This window comes from Hydra viridissima, unplaced genomic scaffold (assembly GCF_058129835.1).
Source record: "Hydra viridissima isolate aposymbiotic clone 2 unplaced genomic scaffold, HvirCarnegie_v1 scaffold_3, whole genome shotgun sequence".
Taxonomy (NCBI): domain Eukaryota; kingdom Metazoa; phylum Cnidaria; class Hydrozoa; order Anthoathecata; family Hydridae; genus Hydra; species Hydra viridissima.
Genome location: NW_028324302.1, coordinates 19,340,382 through 19,357,819, shown reverse-complemented (window position 1 = coordinate 19,357,819; position 17,438 = coordinate 19,340,382). Strand labels below are relative to the sequence as shown.

Sequence of the window (17,438 nt, the reverse complement as noted above, 5' to 3'; positions counted from 1 at the left end):
AACTATTAAAAAATGAGTTATCCACCCATTTGAGAAGACATGAATTTCTCTTCTTACTTAACTAAGATAGTACAGAAAATAAAAAAAAAGTCTTTCATCAATATCTTATATGAGCAACTCAATCTTTCTTGTATCTTGCAGACGGATTAGTTGCAGTAGGTGGTGGCGGAGGCCCTCTTTTGTGAAGATCGTCAATATGGCTGATAATCAAACGTTCGCGTTCTTTTTCTAAAGTAGCCATGTTATCATAACGCTTGTCTTTCTAAAAGAATAAATGAATTCTATAAAAAACGCGTGCATATAAATCAAAATCTACAACAAAACATCCATTTTCAGGACTACTTATCTATAAAATGAAAAAGTTCTCGACGAAAGTATCAAACTTACTTTCAATATTTCGTGAATATCTCTCATGTGATTCGTTTCCTCGCATAAATTTTTCGATCTAAAATTCAGACATTCTATTAAAAATAAATTGCGATTAACTCTAGCGAATAAACTAAAAGGAAAAAAAAAAAGATTTTTTTTTTCAGTCTGAAATTCAAGTAATTGACATTTTATCCTAAAATTTTACATTTTGTGAACAAAATGTAAGGAAAATAAGTATAAGGAAAATAAGAATAAGGGAAAATTTTTTTAATGAATTCTACTTGTATGTAATAAGTTTAGTTTCGCGAAGGAGTTCTCTGAAGTCAGTGCGAGCTGCTGTAACTCGTTCACGAAGATACGCTTCAAACTCCTCCTCTCTCTAAAACAGTAAGAGGAATTCATGCTAGGAGTAGCGATGCAAAAAATGTAATTTAATTGAGAAGTGATTTCAAAAACCTTATTCAAGCAGTGATTTTGAGAAATGAAAAGAAATAAAACGTTTTAAAACTTACAAGCTCACTGGTCCCAAATTTTGCATATCTGGGGTCATCTTTCACTTTCTTTCGCACGTCTCTCCAGTGAGCATCTAACGGTATCTAAAAAAAAATGCGTTTAAAAAAATTGGAAACATTTTTATCAACCAACGGGAACAACATAAAACTTAGTTACTTGAAGAATTTAGTATGAACTAATTACGTCAGCTTCGTCCAACATTTTCCGAAAAGCTTTCTTCCTCTTTTCTTTTATCCCAAACACGTGTTCATTAAACAAACCTTCTTTTTCACTTTTATCTAATATATCTAAAGCTGCCCAGCGAGGATCTCTGCGAAGTGAGCGACGCGTTTCTTTCCACGAGTAGTGAGTGTCACGCACCTGAATTAAGTATATACGTAAATAGAATGGGTTCAAAAAATTATAAATTCGTTATAATAAAAAAGATTGACAGCTAAAAGCTTCTAAAAGAATACTTAAAATGGTTCCAGAGGGGGGATAACTAGTAAAAATTACCATATCAGCAAGCAGAGCTTTGAAATGCTGTGTGGCCTTTTCATGTAGATGGAACCCCCTTTCTTTTTCATTATCTTTGTCAATTATTTCTTTATGGGCTCTTACTTCAGCTTCTCGTTTCCGTATGCTGGCTTCAATGCGATCATTTCTTTCTGTGACTGCATCAGGAACAGGCGGAGCAGGCGATGGAGATTTTTTAACCGGAGGATGTTGAGATTCATAAGCTGTTGTCACCTTTTCTGTGTCTGGACGTGTTCGCTTTGTCTGGAAATTAAAATATATTAGAAGAGATTTAAAAAAAAACATATTTCTGATATTTATTATAAGGAGCTTTGCAAATAACGTTTTTCAAAAGGGTAGCAAGGATATGGGCAACTAATTGCTCAGTATAACTTCATTTAATTTTGAACTTTGTTAGTTAGAACCATAAATTAACCAAAAAAAACTGAAGAAATTAAATCTTTTATTTAACTAAAGGAAATCAATTTAAATGAACAACAATTTAAGAATTATGTTTGCAATTAAGCCCATTAAAATGATCTTCTGTAAAAACACATCTTACACTAATATCTTTCAAGTAATCGTAGAACCACTGCTCCCTTTTTGTTGAACTTCCTACAAGCTGGTATCTTCTATCATGCTCAATCGAGGATTTTACTTTCTTCCACTGAGAAGTCTCTTCTAAATTATTCAGTTCTCCAAGTAACTCCAAAAAGCCAACACGAACCTAAGGAACAATCCAATAAATATATATTGACCAATCGGAATTTTACAAAGACCTACCTTTAAATGAGTTCGAAATCTTGGAAGCAACAACCTGATAAAAACCTGTGTGAAAAAAATTGTTTTTCAAACCTGCATCACCATTAAGTTTTTTCATGCAGCCAGCTGTGCAGAATCGTAGCTCATTAGCCCGGTTAAAGTAAAACGCCTTGCAAAATTAAGTATAAAATCAGGAGGAGAAATTTTTAGCAGCGCTTGTTGTAAACATAAAAATATTACCTTCAACTCAATTCACAAAGTATCCTGCAAACCTCTTTGCGCTATGTGACAAACAAATCAGTTAAAAGATCATCTATAACACAGATATAATATCTAGAAGATTAACGAAATTTTCTGATGCATATGCATGTCAAAATAAGGACAATCTATTAAAACCATAGAATAAAAAAAATGCTATCAATCTTGAATTTAAGTATAATTTAGAGTTGCTAGCAAAGAGTGTGGAACACAAAAAAAAAAATTGAAAAAAAAGGAGAATGCTTGTTAGAATTTTTTTTTATACTGTGGTTTCTCTCACTTTCGTTCTCTCACACGCCTCACAACCGCCATCAACAACATTAAAGCCAAACAGAAACAGCAGAACATTTGACTCTATCATTTTGTTGACAAATAAAAGCCAATCAATTGCAATAAAATATAAAAAGTTCTTTTGCATGTGCTGGTTTTAATGCATGTCCTGAAGAAATGATTGTGGAGTAATTACATGTCATGCATTGAAAAAACGTTTTAACTTTTGAATGACAGCCTGATAAAACAAAAAACTTGATCAGTTCTTCAAGACAAATTGTTTTAGACGGGACACTCATGACACTCAAGCTATGTATATATTTATTACCTTCTCCTCGCGGATTTTCAATCGCTCTTTTTCATATTTGCGGAAATCGATCATAAATTCATTAAACAACAACTCTCTATCTCGCATCTTCTCTATTCCTTTGTATCTTTCGTCTTTAGAATGCTTTGATGCAAAATCACTGAAGGTCAGTCTAAGGAAAAAGTTTTAACTCTAAAAACTCAGTGCTTCTTTTAATAATTAAATAAAATTGTTAAGTATGTTTTTAAAATAATTAACTCAATTTTTCTTTATATAAAACAAACATACTTAGCACTGGCAACAGCTTCATCTAATAAATGTTTAAAATCCTCTTTTTTTTCTTTTAGTTTTTGCGTTCTCTCTTTTCGTTCTTCAACAGCTCGAACTTTGACGTATTTATCAAAACAAATCTTTCTTTCACGCATGTTTAGCAATAAGTATCTTGGGTCAAACAAGATCTTATGTAGTTCTTTATTCCAAGTGGAGAAAGCTGAAACCTAAAGAAACCTTTTTTCATATATTCTCTATTCAAAAAATAAAAAAATATCAAAATAACCAGATTAAATATTAAACATTAATAAATCTGAATTTGAAAGAAGTTTGTTGATAAGTTTTTTTTGTTTTTAAAAATTTTTGATCTTAGTTACATGTCACACAGAAAATAACTTGTAATTAACTCTGAACCTCTTTTTCTCTGAGTAAATTGTTAAACATAATCATTCTTTCATCAAGAGGAATGATGGCTTTTTTAACTTCAGCCTCAAGTTTTAGTTTAGCCTGTTCTTCATCTTCTTCTTTGCCATTTTGTTCCTCTTCTGCAGACTGTTGAAGCTTTACACTCTCATCTTCAACATCCAGTCTACAACAACAACAAAACTATATTTAACTGAGCAATTTCATATACTTTTAGAATAAAAATAAAGAATTTATTATCATACTTTGTTTTCTTGACTGAAGGTTCTTCATTTTCATTTTCCAATGGTTCTTCTTTAAAGAAAAAAGAAAATAAAAATTTTAACAGTGCAGGGTTTAAAATACCTTTGACATCCTTTTATTCACAAGAATAACTTATTTAAAGGATTGGTCATAGGCATAGTATCATTACAAGAAAAAAAAAAATTGCATGTGTAGTTACATAGGTAACCATCATCTGCTAGTAAGATTTGTCTAATTCTGTAGATAAAAATTTAAATGGTACAAAAACAAGAAGTTTTTTCTTTATAAAAATTACTGAAAAGAAAATCATCTTATCATTGTTATAAATGTTATTCAACAGAATTTTCTCAATGATAAAGAACTAAAGTTTGTTAGCAGATAAAAGTCCTTTGAATTGGGACATTAAAAAATCATGTTAAACAATATTTTAAAATCAGTTATTCTGACTTTTATCATAAATAACTATCATACTGTTATCTGCTACAGGCTCTACTTTCTCTTCCTCCTTCTGCTCAGGTCCTTCACGAAGCATTTCATCAATTTGTAAATTATTTTCTAGTTCTTTAGGTCGCTCCCAAATGGATGATTTAGATACTGGGTTAAAAAAGAAAACTTTTCCGTCACCTGTCCACACCAGGTGCCAACCTTTAAAAATGGATTCAAAGTTACAAACCCATCTATAATATTTATGCAAAATTAAACTTATAAAGGTTTACATTTTGTTTAAGAAAAATAATCATTTGAACTTATAATTATGAAACCTCACTATTAATGTTATTGAAATAATTCAACAACCTGTCCCTGGAATAGGTCGTGAAGCCACTGGTTTTTTCTTGCTATTTTCATCAGTCTTAGGGCTTTCTTCTTTGTTGACACTTTCAGTTTTTGCTAAGCTGTCTTTGTTCTCAGTAACTATAATGAAATGCAATCTTTATATATAATTTCTAAACAATTTTACAAATGAATGGACTCTTGCTATGTGTAAAGCTACTCACCCACTAAACAAAACTTAATAGTATTAAAAGTTTTGCTTTGGCATAACAAAAGGCCCAAATATAAGTTTATATGAATTTTTTGTAGAACTTCAATAAAGAGTTTTATATATAATTTTTATATTACACTTATTTTATTTATAACTTTGGTAACTTTCACAATATTATGCAATAAATAAAAACTAATTTTAGGATTTCTGAAGCTTAATAAAATTAAAAATATACTGACACTTTTCTGAAAACTCAAGCGGTTTTTCCCATTTGGACTCTCTACTCTTATTGTTAAAGTAATATAATCGACCATCAGGTAATCTATGCTCTGTCCAATCACCAATAGTTTTTGGTACAAATTCAAGTTGTAAGCGGAATCCAGCAGGAGGAGGAGGAAAACGTGGTGGCATGCTAAGTGGAAGGCGAGACTGAAACCCACCAGGAAATCCAGGTAACATCATTCTTAAGATTTTAAAATTATTATACAAAAAACTTGACACTACTAAATACAATTCATCAATATGAATTATTTTTTTACTAAAGAAAGTGAAAAATAAAATAAAATAAAAAAGAAGGTAAAATATTTAAATATATGGAGACACAAATGAAACCCTTAAACAGTTACCCAGGTGGTGGACGCATCATTGGAGGCAGTACAAACGGTGGAGGCATCCCTGGCAAAATTTGTGGTGTAAACTGAATTCCAGTAGGCTGTGGTTGACTTTGCTGTGTAATTTTTGGATCCATAGGATCAGGGGTTGGATTTTCAGCAACATTTCTGTCTTCCATCTCCATTTTCTGTAATAGTAGAATTTTGCAAAAGTTATAAAACTTTTACAAAGAACAAAAAGTGAAATTCCAAACAGCAAATAAAAAACTTACTTCAGGTGGGTCATCAGTTTTTTCTTCCTCATTCAATTTTACTGCAAAATCCTCTGGTTTTGTCCATCTTGTTTCTCTTGTTTTAGCATTAAAATAGTAAACCTTTCCTTCTGCAGAGCAGGCTTCCAGCCAGATTTGACCCTCTTTGTCAAAGATAGGAGGTTTTGGTAGAGTAGTGTTATTTTGAGATGGTAGTGTAACAAACGGTGGATGGATTGTAGGTTGAAAACCTTGAGCAAACTAAAACATTAAAAAAAAAAAACTTAAAAAAATTACCTAAAACATGATTTAATCATTTAAAGCTAAAATAATTTAATTATGATAATTATGATTAAATTATGTTTTATCATTAAAAACAAGTAGATGTTTACAAACCTTTAGTATCAGATTTTAATAAGTTTAGTAATGAATTCTTAAATTTTCATTAGGAGTGTTTTTATTCAGATAGATTAAGCATTATAAGTGATAATTTTATAGATTTCCAAAAATATCAAACAAGACATTTGTATGTAACAAAAAGATGGTAAGCTTTTGTATATTGAAAAAAATCTTCAATACAGTGTTGGTAAGATAACAACAAGAACCACAACAAAAATGGACAGTAAAAGAGAAGTTAAATAATATTTACCAAGCTAAATACAAAATTATAATATTACATTACAACAAAGTTTAATACCATAATTTAAGAAGTAAAGTATAATATTATAGTAACTGATGTTTTATGATCAAATATTTTTAGGTCCGTATGAGTGATGAACCTGAAACAATCTTAACACATCTGGTTACAAATTAAAAATAAAAATATATATTTACATTAGGAAATGCTGAAGAAACAGGATGCATTATTGGAAGTGAAGACTGTCCAATTGCGGGTGTGATTGCAGGAGTTATCAAACCATTATAACTATCTACAACTGGTTCTTCTTCTTCTGACATATTTTAATATTATCTAAAATGTAAACAATTATATAACAATCCTTTGTCTTAAAACTACCAATAGCTTTTAATAATTATTCTCATTATAAATATGTATATTAATTACAACTATTTTAAAAAAAAATATTTCCATGAGAGTTTTTCTGTAGTTAACTTCATAATGTGCAAGAACTAACTCTTCAAAACATAAACATTTTGTAAAATGTCGAAAAAGTGTAACAGATATGCGGTGTTTTTAAAATCAAATTTTTTGATGAAAAACAACAAAAAAGGAGTAAAAACAACAATCTTTGCTAACATTTCCTATTTACACTTTATTTCATATGATAGTAAAATTACAACCAAAAGTTTTATTGACATCATTTACATTATAATAAGAGACATTAGCTTCTTAATATTTTGTACAGTTTTTCCCATCCTTATTTCCATTAGGAACATAAAAATTAACTACTGCTGATTTGGCTGCTGGAAAGTTGCACTCCCCACTGGCTGTTGTGGGTATGCAGCTTGTGGCTGTGTATAACTGGGTTGCTGCTGCTGCTGATTGTAATAATAGTTTCCTTGAGCACCCTGTTGTTGCATCAATTGATATTGCTGCATCCAGTATTGATAGTATTGTTGTTGATAGTAGGCATTATACTAATGAAATTTAAAGAGACATTTTAATTTAATAAAATCAGTAAAAGTTAACTTAAAGAAATTTTGACTTTCTTACTAAATAAGTAAACTTATCACTTAAGCTGTTAAACATATTTTTAACTAACCATATATTGCTGCATTTGTTGCTGTTGTAAGGTATCATATGTTTGTTGATCAGTGATAGGTTGGGGTTGTAGACTTTGTTGGTGATGCTGAAACCTTTGATGATAGCTGTCACCAGCTTGGTGAGTTTCTGAATCTTTACCCCACCAGCACTAAAAGATAAAAAATAAACACTTTAGAAAGGGTTGACATTTTGTTTTTTTTATATAGCTATATAAAAATTAACAGCAGGAAATTTATTTAATCTTACAAAAAAAAAAAAAAAAAAAAAAGCAAAATTTTATTTAATATCATAAGAAGTAAAATTCAATGTAAAAATATGAAATTACCTTTAAAATAGCGCCATTTAATTCTGAGCCGTTTCCTTTAACAATAGCAGTAGTGGCAGCAGAATGGCTTTCAAATCTGGATGAACAAGTAATGAAATTAAGAAAAAAAAAACAAAAAAAACTTGATAAACATTTATTTGAGATCTATTTAAAAGTTTAAGAAATGAACATTATTGAAATCTTTGATTGAACAAAAAAAAAAAAAAAAAAAAAAAAAAAAAGAACTTGTTAAAAGTAGCATAACACCTGCCATATATCATTTAATGGTCATGGTCTTCTTGAGCGGTGTGGATTTAAACCACAGACTTAATTGAAAGAGTTTGGTGAAGAGAATTCTTGCTAATAAGCTTTAAAATGCTAATAAAGTTTGTTTGTTATGTTTGTAAGTAAACTTCATAGTAACCCTATGTGATCTTATTAAAAAGGTTACAAAAAAAAATCTCATTTAAAAAAATTACAAAATAATTTCCTTTATAAATTTTTGTTTTTTTGTTTTAACAATTTTGATAGTCAAAATACCTTTGCATTAAGGCCTACCTGATGAAAGCAAAGTTTTTGCCATCAAATACTCTAGGACTACCAACAATTTTTCCACAATCTTCAAAATGTTTCACCAACACTTCCTCTAAATGATTTACATACTTCTATGTATTTTATCATAGTCAAGTTGAAACCACAATATTTTTAACTCATCAATAAACACAAAGTTGGCTTAATTTTATCATATGTAAAACAATTAAAAAGAAACAAATCAATTACAACCATAAAACATTACCTGATATTCTATCAGGCAGATTGGTGACATACACAGTGCAGTTTGTTTCGCTTACCTCCTTGAAGACTTGATCATAATCAAGTTGATCTAAATGGTTAATTTTAAAAAACTGGGTAAATAAAATCACCAAAAATATTATCTAATAAAACTTTAATAAAATCAGAGTGAAATTTTTATTTTTAAGTACCCTGGCAAATATAATAATAATTTTTATTTTATTATTATATTTGTATTTTTTTTTTTTTTTTTTTTTCTATTTTTAAAAACTAATAGGCAATTCACATAATAGAAGTTATAATTTTTTGCTGAATATAAAACCATGATGAATGCTCTTATTTCTGTTTTTTAACTGCAGTTGAACTATGAATAAATCTTTAGAATATTTGACTAAAAATCTTAAAAGTATTACAGAATTTTAACTTACTTGGCTTTGTACTTTGGTTCCTAGTTGCCCAGTTAGTTTTAATTGGACGACGTTTTAACATAGCTCCATGCATGTCTCTTATTGCTCTTTCTGCATCCTATAACAAAGCATTACTCACACTTTTAAGCAACCAGGAAATTGAAAGCTTTTACTGTTACTAAGTGTATGCTTTTAAAAAAAATACCAAAATATCAACTTACTGGTTTATTGGTAAATGAAATAAATCCATAGTTTTTGCTTTTTTCAGTGGCTGCATCTCTCACCACTTTTGCATTTCTGTAATGAATGTATAGAATTATTATTTAAAAAATTTTTTTTTTTTGCAATACCTACACAAACACGAGGGAAAAAAAAAAAGCTGAAAAATGAAAATGGGTGGAAAAAAGGTAAAAAAAAGGAAAATAGTAAAGTAAGTAAAAACTCTTTACTCAACGGGTTCTCAGGTGTCTTGGATGTTTGATCTACAATATATATATCATTATATTAGTCAACACATTAAGGTGTGCTTGGTGATAAACCAGCCACCATTTCTACCCTGGCACTCAACCATCAAACATAAATAACTTAATGAAAGTGCCTTCATGTAAAACTTTAATTCACGGCTGCTGTGCATATTTTTCGGGATTCCGGGAAAAGAAAATTGGGAATGACAAATAGAGAAAAGGGATGGTTTAAATGAAAATTTCAGTAAATGGAACAATAAAAAACTTACAGTATTTCACCAAATGGCTCAAAGGCTTGTCGAAGTTCACTGTCTGTTAGATCATCATCAAGATCGCCAACAAAAATTGTTATACTAGCTAAAATAGAATATAGCATGATAGTGACATAGGTTTAAATCATAAAAAATACACACACACACACACACACACACACACACACACACACACACACACACACACACACACACACACACACACACACACACACACACACACACACACACACACACACACACACACACACACACACACACACACACACACACACACACACACACACACACACACACACACACACACACACACACACACACACACACACACACACACACACACACACACACACACACACACACACACACACACACACACACACACACACACACACACACACACACACACACACACACACACACACACACACACACACACACACACACACACACACACACACACACACACACACACACACACACACACACACACACACACACACACACACACACACACACACACACACACACACACACACACACACACACACACACACACACACACACACACACACACACACACACACACACACACACACACACACACACACACACACACACACACACACACACACACACACACACACACACACACACACACACACACACACACACACACACACACACACACACACACACACACACACACACACACACACACACACACACACACACACACACACACACACACACACACACACACACACACACACACACACACACACACACACACACACACACACACACACACACACACACACACACACACACACACACACACACACACACACACACACACACACACACACACACACACACACACACACACACACACACACACACACACACACACACACACACACACACACACACACACACACACACACACACACACACACACACACACACACACACACACACACACACACACACACACACACACACACACACACACACACACACACACACACACACACACACACACACACACACACACACACACACACACACACACACACACACACACACACACACACACACACACACACACACACACACACACACACACACACACACACACACACACACACACACACACACACACACACACACACACACATATATATTGCTTAGGCTCAGATCAAAATGAAACAAAATGAGACTGTAAGATTGAGATGAAAGCACTTAAATCTGGTCATGTATAAATGTCCTAATAGAACAGCTTCAATTTTGCCAGTTTTTATATCATACTAAATAGTTATTTGATTAATAACATTTACACTTGTCACATTTTATAAATATTTATAGAAAGCTGTTCCTTGAAGAAAGTTTAATGGGATCTTATAGTTATCAATGTGCTAATATGAAAACAGATGTAAAAAGATTACTAGAAGAAGTGAAAGTATGAGGTTCAGAAAATATTACATTTATCAGGAGCGTCAAGAAATAAGAGATTCTATGTTTAACTAATGTTAAATCATCTTATTGCTACTCTTTTTCAATTTATAACACAACTTTTTAACAAGAAATTGAACTGTGCCTACCATTTCTAAGCTTCAAAAGCTTGAAGGTTAAAAATGGTAGGTTTTTATTCCTATAACAAATGCTGAAGCTAAATCCTTGAAACTTATTCCATTACAAAAAATTTCACTAAGACTTGTTTCTTGGCATTTTTTTTTTACCCACTGAAAGAATTGCTAAAACAATTGACCTTTTCTTTCCGCTTTCTTTTTTTTTCTTTTAGGGAAAGTCTGATAAAACTGCACAAAAAAGCTGGTAACCAATATGGAAATCAAAGCTAAAATCTCCAGCCACAGTTTTTCGACTGCCAAAGTATTTAAGATAATAAGAGTTTTATTGCAGCTGATCTTTTGGTGATTAATCTGATTTATTTGATTTTGAGCTGACCATCTTTTCAATGCCACCCTTTTCCCTATACATTAGTGTTATGTAAGATTATTGTTAAATGGTGATGAGATGTTATTATGTTTAGTAATCTTTAGTAAATAAGATGAGCTTTAAAGAGAAGATAATCAGAGTTTTTTTGCAGATGACATTTTGGTGATGCTCAGGCATAAATTAGTAGCATTAAATGTTTATTTTGTTCCTGTTTAAAAACTTTTTTAAAAAGAGTATTTGGATTGTATTTGTATTTAGATGTCTAAGTATTAGTTTTGATCTTTTGTGATAGCAGATTTTTTTTTTTTTTTTTTTTAATGATTTGCTGAATTATAGATTATAACTTTCTTTATGTTTTTCATGTACAAGGAAGTCAATAAAGTCACTTTGAGTTCAATTTTATTGATTGAATTGAATTTGAATGTAGACTTTTATTGTTTTGGTTTTCTTTTATTTTTCTTCCTTTTTTTTTTTTTTTAATTTACAGTCATTAATTATCATGATCTTTTTTTTTTTTCCACTTACACGTTACTGAGTTTGAAATCAAATTATTGGTTTGCTCATAGTGCTACATAGTGTTTTGAATAAATTGAGAAGATTTTATAGACTTTTCACTTTCATTGACTTATAAAATTTGTTTGTTGGTTAGTTTTTAAATGAGTGCCATTACATTATGATGAGTTGTAAGTTCTTCATGGTATTCTCTCCCTCCTTAACTAAATTGTGGATGGCAAGATAACACTGACACAAATTTTTTCTGTTAAATTAATGAAGGTGAGTGGGAAGTGTGTGTCTTGAAAGATTTACCAGCTTAACTTTAGGACCTGGTAGTCAAAGCTTAGCTTAGGTTGTGGAAAATTTTCTTTATTTTTTCATTTCATGCGGGTTTTCAATTATACAAAAATAAGTCCCTAAAGTCTATTTTTAAAGAAATAGATTAACTTTATTTCGAAGTTGATTTCAATATTCTTTTTCCTATTCAAACTTTAGGATTGAAATCAAAGTAGTTGGGTTGATTATAAGGGAGATACTTTCTTTAATTTCTAGAGCTGGTGGAAAAGGTTATTTTTAGAAAGAGGCTGTATTGACATGAAACGACCACACATGAAAGTGGTACAAATAAAGTTTGAATAGGAGGTTATTAATGTATATTGCCCTGTAATGTTTCTTAACCAACTAATATGGTGGTACTGAATGAGTTGATTTTCTGCGAGTACATTTTGTGCTAGCATTAAATAACCTTCTTTTTAATTTGAAGTTCAAGAATTTTACTGAGATTTAATAGTGCCAAAGGTTAACTAAACAATCTATGTAAATCCTATAATCAAAAAGATCAATTAACAAGCTGTTTATTGTGTAAACCTTATAATTAAAAAGAGTTGCAAAAGAGTGCAAGTTCCTAGTTATCAAAACTTAAAATCCTTTTTAGAAACAAGAATTGGGTTTTACATTTTTAACTAGCCTCTAGATTAATGACATTAACAACAAGAAAAACAGTATTTATTTTAAAAGATTAAAAGAACTTACAACCAATTACTTTGGGTAAGCCGCCATTAGTTGAATTTGTTGCCCAATTTACTTTTACCTTCTAAATGTAAATAAACTTTATGTTAGAATCCATTTGTAAATTAAAGTTTTTCTAGACAAAAAAAAAAAAAATTTTAGCAATAACTATTTTAGACTTGCTCAAGCTTAAAGTTTTTAGCAGAAATCTTAGATAACAGTTGCACCAAAAGAGGTTGTGATTGCATTATTTGCCATAAAAAAAGTACATACGCAGGTTAATAAAAAAAAAGAGCACTTATAAATACAATTTTTGCAAATTTTCTTGTTTATTGGTTTTACCTTTATATAAACCTTTACTTATTTCAAAAACAAAAAAAACAAAAAAAAAAACAAAAAAAAAAAAAACCTAATAGAATTTTCACTGCAATTTAACAATTTTTTTTCCAATCAACCATTCGTTTGTTGGACAATTTGTGTTTGCAAAAGTAGATCCAAAAGAGTGCAAGACAAGTTTAAGAAATATAGTTATTAAAACTTGTAATCCCTTTTGGAAAAAGTAGGCAATATTCAGGACAATTTTCAACCTTTTCCCACAACATACACAATAATGGTATCTCTATACGTTAACATCATCATCTGTTGATATAACCAAAAAAAGTAAATGAAAATGAAGTTTTATTAATTTATTTTTTTAACATAGTGAATGAAAGTGGAAATGTTAAAAAATTTTATTTTCAAATTGTAACCTTTAATGGAAAAAATTTCAAAATGAATTCCTCAAAAATAAATTCTGGAACATATTACATCAAAGAGCATTAACTTAACTTTTTAAAAGGTCAAAATGTTGAATAAATTTTTACTATATTAATACAGATAAATCTGAATTAAGGTATTAAAACCAAACTACCAATAAACAAAAACCTTTATTATAAACCGACTGAAACCGAACCAATGGCAAAACTTTTATTTGTACTAGGTAGGATAGGCGAGTTCTATTTTAAATCTTTTCTAGACTACAGCTTTATGCATGACTTCTAATTTAAATATTTTTATACAACTCTGTAAAAAAAACTTATTTTGAAGATTATAAAAGACAAAATATTTAAAGAAAAAAACTTACTTTTCCACAAAAATCTCTTCCATTAAGAAAGGTCATAGCTTGACAAGCTGTGTTATTGTCTTGAAACTGAATAAAGCAATAGCCTTCCAGACCTTGTGTCTAACAATATAAAAATACTACCACTGATTTTGAACAAAAACTTTTTTATGCTGAAAATACAAACTTAAAATACAATTCTGATTGTAAATTCTGATTATAAAACTTGACAAAAATATTAACTACTAATAAAAAGGATTCTCAAGATGAAGATGCTTAAACTGTTTACATTTTCTTACAAGCATTAGCAAGAAAGTATTTGGCGTTTGTCACTCACAATATCAGCAGTACTAAACATCTTTGCAGATAAGATTTTGTCTTTCACATGGGGCAATCCTGCTCTTAATATGTTTAACATCATTACATCAGTTACTCTTTTGTCTAAGTTTCCAACATATCTATGAAAACACAATTAGATAAATCTTTAAATTATTTTTTAAAAAAATATGAATAATTTTAAATAGTATGGATAACTTAAAAAGTATGAATAAATATGCTTCTACTTCTTAAAAATACTTATTTTCCAACATAATAAGATAAAAGAAATAAGCACATTCAGAGTTTGGAAGGTCAAAGTCAGAGGCTGATTACAGAGACTTACATTTTAGCTGGAGGCTCAAAAACCCTGTATATTATAAACTTCAAATCTCAATCATTTTTATAAATTGAATCTGCAACATTTTCAACTTTTTATGAATGTTATTGAATTTCCCCAATACTACAGCACAAGTTTACTTATAACTGAAACTTGAACTTGAATCATAACAAACAAGCACACATACTATTTAGAAATGCAAGTATGTGTGCACATGTAAAAGAAACAGCATTGAGTTTATCATTTCTGAAGCACAAAGATAAGAATGGCTATTTCCTATTTACAGGTTCATAACTAGCCTTTACAACCCAGCCCCAGTTGCTGTGAACTAGTAAATTAAGTTAAATATATAAAAAATTACCAAAATACAATTAAAGCTTTAGAGAGGCCTTTTATTTTACAATTGAATACATGTGTAAAAATGAGTTTCTACAAAAACTATATCTGATCTAGCAACAGAGTAACTTTATATTCTACCCTTCTTCTAGCAAAAACAAAAAAAAAAAACAGAGGTGTGCTACTGACTTGTTTTTGTTAAAGGTCAAGGCAACCTTTAATTAATGTGTGCAGAAAATCTTTTTGTAATTTTAAAGATGTTAATTAACCAATTTAAATTTTTTCATCTAATACTAATTAGTTCTTAAGTTTACATGAATACATATGTATGCATTTTTTTTTTTTAAAATAAGAAATACATTTATAATTAACTAGTACTAGAAGCCCTAAAATCTTAAAAACTAATAGTACTAAGTTACTTTTTGATAAGAAACTCATTTTATTAAGAGGAATATTCCAAATTTGTGTTCTGTTCAGGGACAAACCTAAGGATTATATTACATTGAATGATATTGATGGAATTCAAATAATTTAAAAATACTTACAGTATTGTTGCAGAAGTGTCAGGTACATCTGAAGGCTAAAATAGAAAAACAACTAATGAAAATGGTGTTTTATAGCAGCTTTTAGGTGCTTAAGTTTTAAACAAATAAAAGTTTAAACCAATAATAATTTTATTGAAAATATTTAATGCTCTATAAAATATTTTTAAACGTCATACAATACTATTATTATAATTTTGTATGCTGTTTAAATAGTTAATTTTCTATAAAATATTTTAAAACAGCTTACAATATTATTTAAACAGTAGAATAATATTTTGCCTATCTGTGTAAAACAGAAATGAGCCAAAATTCTTAATACATATAAATATTATAAGCCTGAAGTGTAAGGTATCTTAAGATTGTTTTTATTGCTCTTAGTTTTTTCAGCACCAACAGATTTAAAATCAATCAGGTAAGTAATTTATCAGTTCACATTACAACCTATGCTTCTGGACTCTTCACAGCTATGACACTAATGACTAAAACTATCTATTGGAAAAAAACCAATATCATTTTGTTGAATGGAAAAAAAATTTTTTTTACAGTTATAGGAAGTATTTTTATAATGCTTGGCCACCAAAATATTTTTTAATTTTGAATTAAGAATATTGAAATAAACATAGACCAGGTAAACTCAGTGCAGTTTATGACCATGAAATGTCTAAATATGACTGACATATAGGAGTTACATGTTAATTGGTGTTTCAATCTACTGGAAATAGTAAATAGGAGAACTACTAACCTTAATCCTGCTACTAACAGGTAAGATGATACTAAACTATGATTATATTGTATTGAAACTTAAATATTATGCCATATTTCTGACCTATGTTTATAGAATAATATTACTTCATGCAAGGTACGACTAGTCATTTGATAAAATTAGTGACCATCAGTGTTAACTTTATCTGTTCAAATTATAGTTTTGAAAAGGTCACATCTATAAAAGCAACTTTAATAGTCAATTGCTTCTGCTCAATTTTGATGTTTTACATCTTGAATTATATTGTCAGTTCAAAAAACAACATTTAACCTCTAGTGCATTGATTGGACAAGTAGTCTGCTTACTGGTAAAATAAGTCCATATGTAATGACCAGTTAATTTGATCTGTGGTATGCTGAAACTAAAATGTGGTAATCATCTTGTGGATAAATTTTATAAAAGTCATGTTTTGAATTTAATTGTAATGAAATTATTCTGTTTTTCAAAATTCTTTTTGCACAAAAAATAAAATGACAGAAGATTGATGAGAACAACATTTTGTTGTTTGTTGAGCAAGATCTGTATTGGTTTATAAAAAAAAATCAAATTCATGAAAAGAATTATGAAATAAATTTGCCCTCGATTAGCCTGCTTAAACTTTCCCGAATAATTTTTCACATCGTTTAGGTGACACTGCATTTCATTTAATTTTAGTAAACTTAGCTGAATTTAGTTTATCATAGAAGAAATACAATACAATTAATTGTGTTTGAGATGTTAAACATTCATACCTCCATTTGATTGAAAGACTTTCTGTTTTTTATATATTGCTACAACTAAAGTATAATTTTGAATATTAGAGTATTCTGCAGGTTGTAATGGTGGTTTACTTATTTTGACGCATAGTGTTAGTGCGGTCTTC

The 17,438-nt window shown here is 29.9% G+C and overlaps 2 protein-coding genes across 8 annotated transcripts; both read right to left on the bottom strand.

Annotated features, from left to right (window-relative positions):
- Positions 1 to 28: 28 nt before the first annotated feature.
- On the bottom strand, positions 29 to 6,756 carry LOC145199439 (transcription elongation regulator 1-like). Of its 6 annotated transcripts, none has more exons than XR_016451005.1 (18): positions 6,589 to 6,756; positions 5,776 to 6,015; positions 5,519 to 5,691; positions 5,132 to 5,355; positions 4,706 to 4,822; positions 4,382 to 4,555; positions 3,913 to 3,961; positions 3,659 to 3,833; positions 3,263 to 3,471; positions 2,996 to 3,146; positions 2,380 to 2,420; positions 1,940 to 2,104; positions 1,378 to 1,641; positions 1,039 to 1,242; positions 882 to 965; positions 651 to 748; positions 388 to 445; positions 29 to 262 (listed from the first exon to the last, which is right to left on the bottom strand). XR_016451005.1 is itself a non-coding variant. In XM_080074308.2 (17 exons), the coding sequence occupies exons 1-17, from the start codon at positions 6,709 to 6,711 to the stop codon at positions 119 to 121; spliced, it is 2,625 nt and encodes an 874-aa protein (XP_079930434.2). In that variant the 5' UTR covers positions 6,712 to 6,756; the 3' UTR covers positions 29 to 118. The 6 variants fall into 6 exon arrangements, 1 of the variants encoding a protein (XP_079930434.2); XR_016451003.1 differs by having other exon boundaries at positions 1,066 to 1,242; XR_016451004.1 differs by having other exon boundaries at positions 1,940 to 2,420.
- Positions 6,757 to 7,000: 244 nt separating this feature from the next.
- LOC145180538 (nucleolysin TIAR-like) lies at positions 7,001 to 17,438 on the bottom strand. Of its 2 annotated transcripts, XM_090082649.1 has the most exons (13): positions 17,308 to 17,438; positions 15,814 to 15,848; positions 14,615 to 14,735; positions 14,302 to 14,400; positions 13,203 to 13,263; positions 9,714 to 9,801; positions 9,202 to 9,277; positions 9,002 to 9,098; positions 8,578 to 8,664; positions 8,340 to 8,427; positions 7,803 to 7,878; positions 7,476 to 7,625; positions 7,001 to 7,350 (listed from the first exon to the last, which is right to left on the bottom strand). In XM_090082649.1, exons 1-13 carry the CDS (start codon positions 17,311 to 17,313, stop codon positions 7,159 to 7,161), a joined length of 1,176 nt encoding a protein of 391 aa, XP_089938775.1. In that variant the 5' UTR covers positions 17,314 to 17,438; the 3' UTR covers positions 7,001 to 7,158. The 2 variants fall into 2 exon arrangements, with proteins under 2 accessions (XP_089938775.1, XP_089938776.1); XM_090082650.1 differs by lacking the exons at positions 13,203 to 13,263; positions 14,302 to 14,400; positions 14,615 to 14,735; positions 15,814 to 15,848; positions 17,308 to 17,438 and adding an exon at positions 9,430 to 9,462 and having other exon boundaries at positions 9,714 to 9,730.

Coding starts and splice junctions, on each gene's coding strand:
- LOC145180538 (XM_090082649.1), bottom strand. Junction 8,665..9,001: donor GAACCAAAGTACAAAGCCAA/GTAAGTTAAAAT, acceptor TTAACCATTTAG/ATCAACTTGATTATGATCAA. Junction 7,351..7,475: donor AACAAATGCAGCAATATATG/GTTAGTTAAAAA, acceptor AAATTTCATTAG/TATAATGCCTACTATCAACA.
- LOC145199439 (XM_080074308.2), bottom strand. CDS start 6,711: ATGTCAGAAGAAGAAGAACCAGTTGTAGATAGTTATAATGGTTTGATA. Junction 1,642..1,939: donor ATTACTTGAAAGATATTAGT/GTAAGATGTGTT, acceptor TTTAATTTCCAG/ACAAAGCGAACACGTCCAGA. Junction 1,243..1,377: donor AAGCTCTGCTTGCTGATATG/GTAATTTTTACT, acceptor TACTTAATTCAG/GTGCGTGACACTCACTACTC.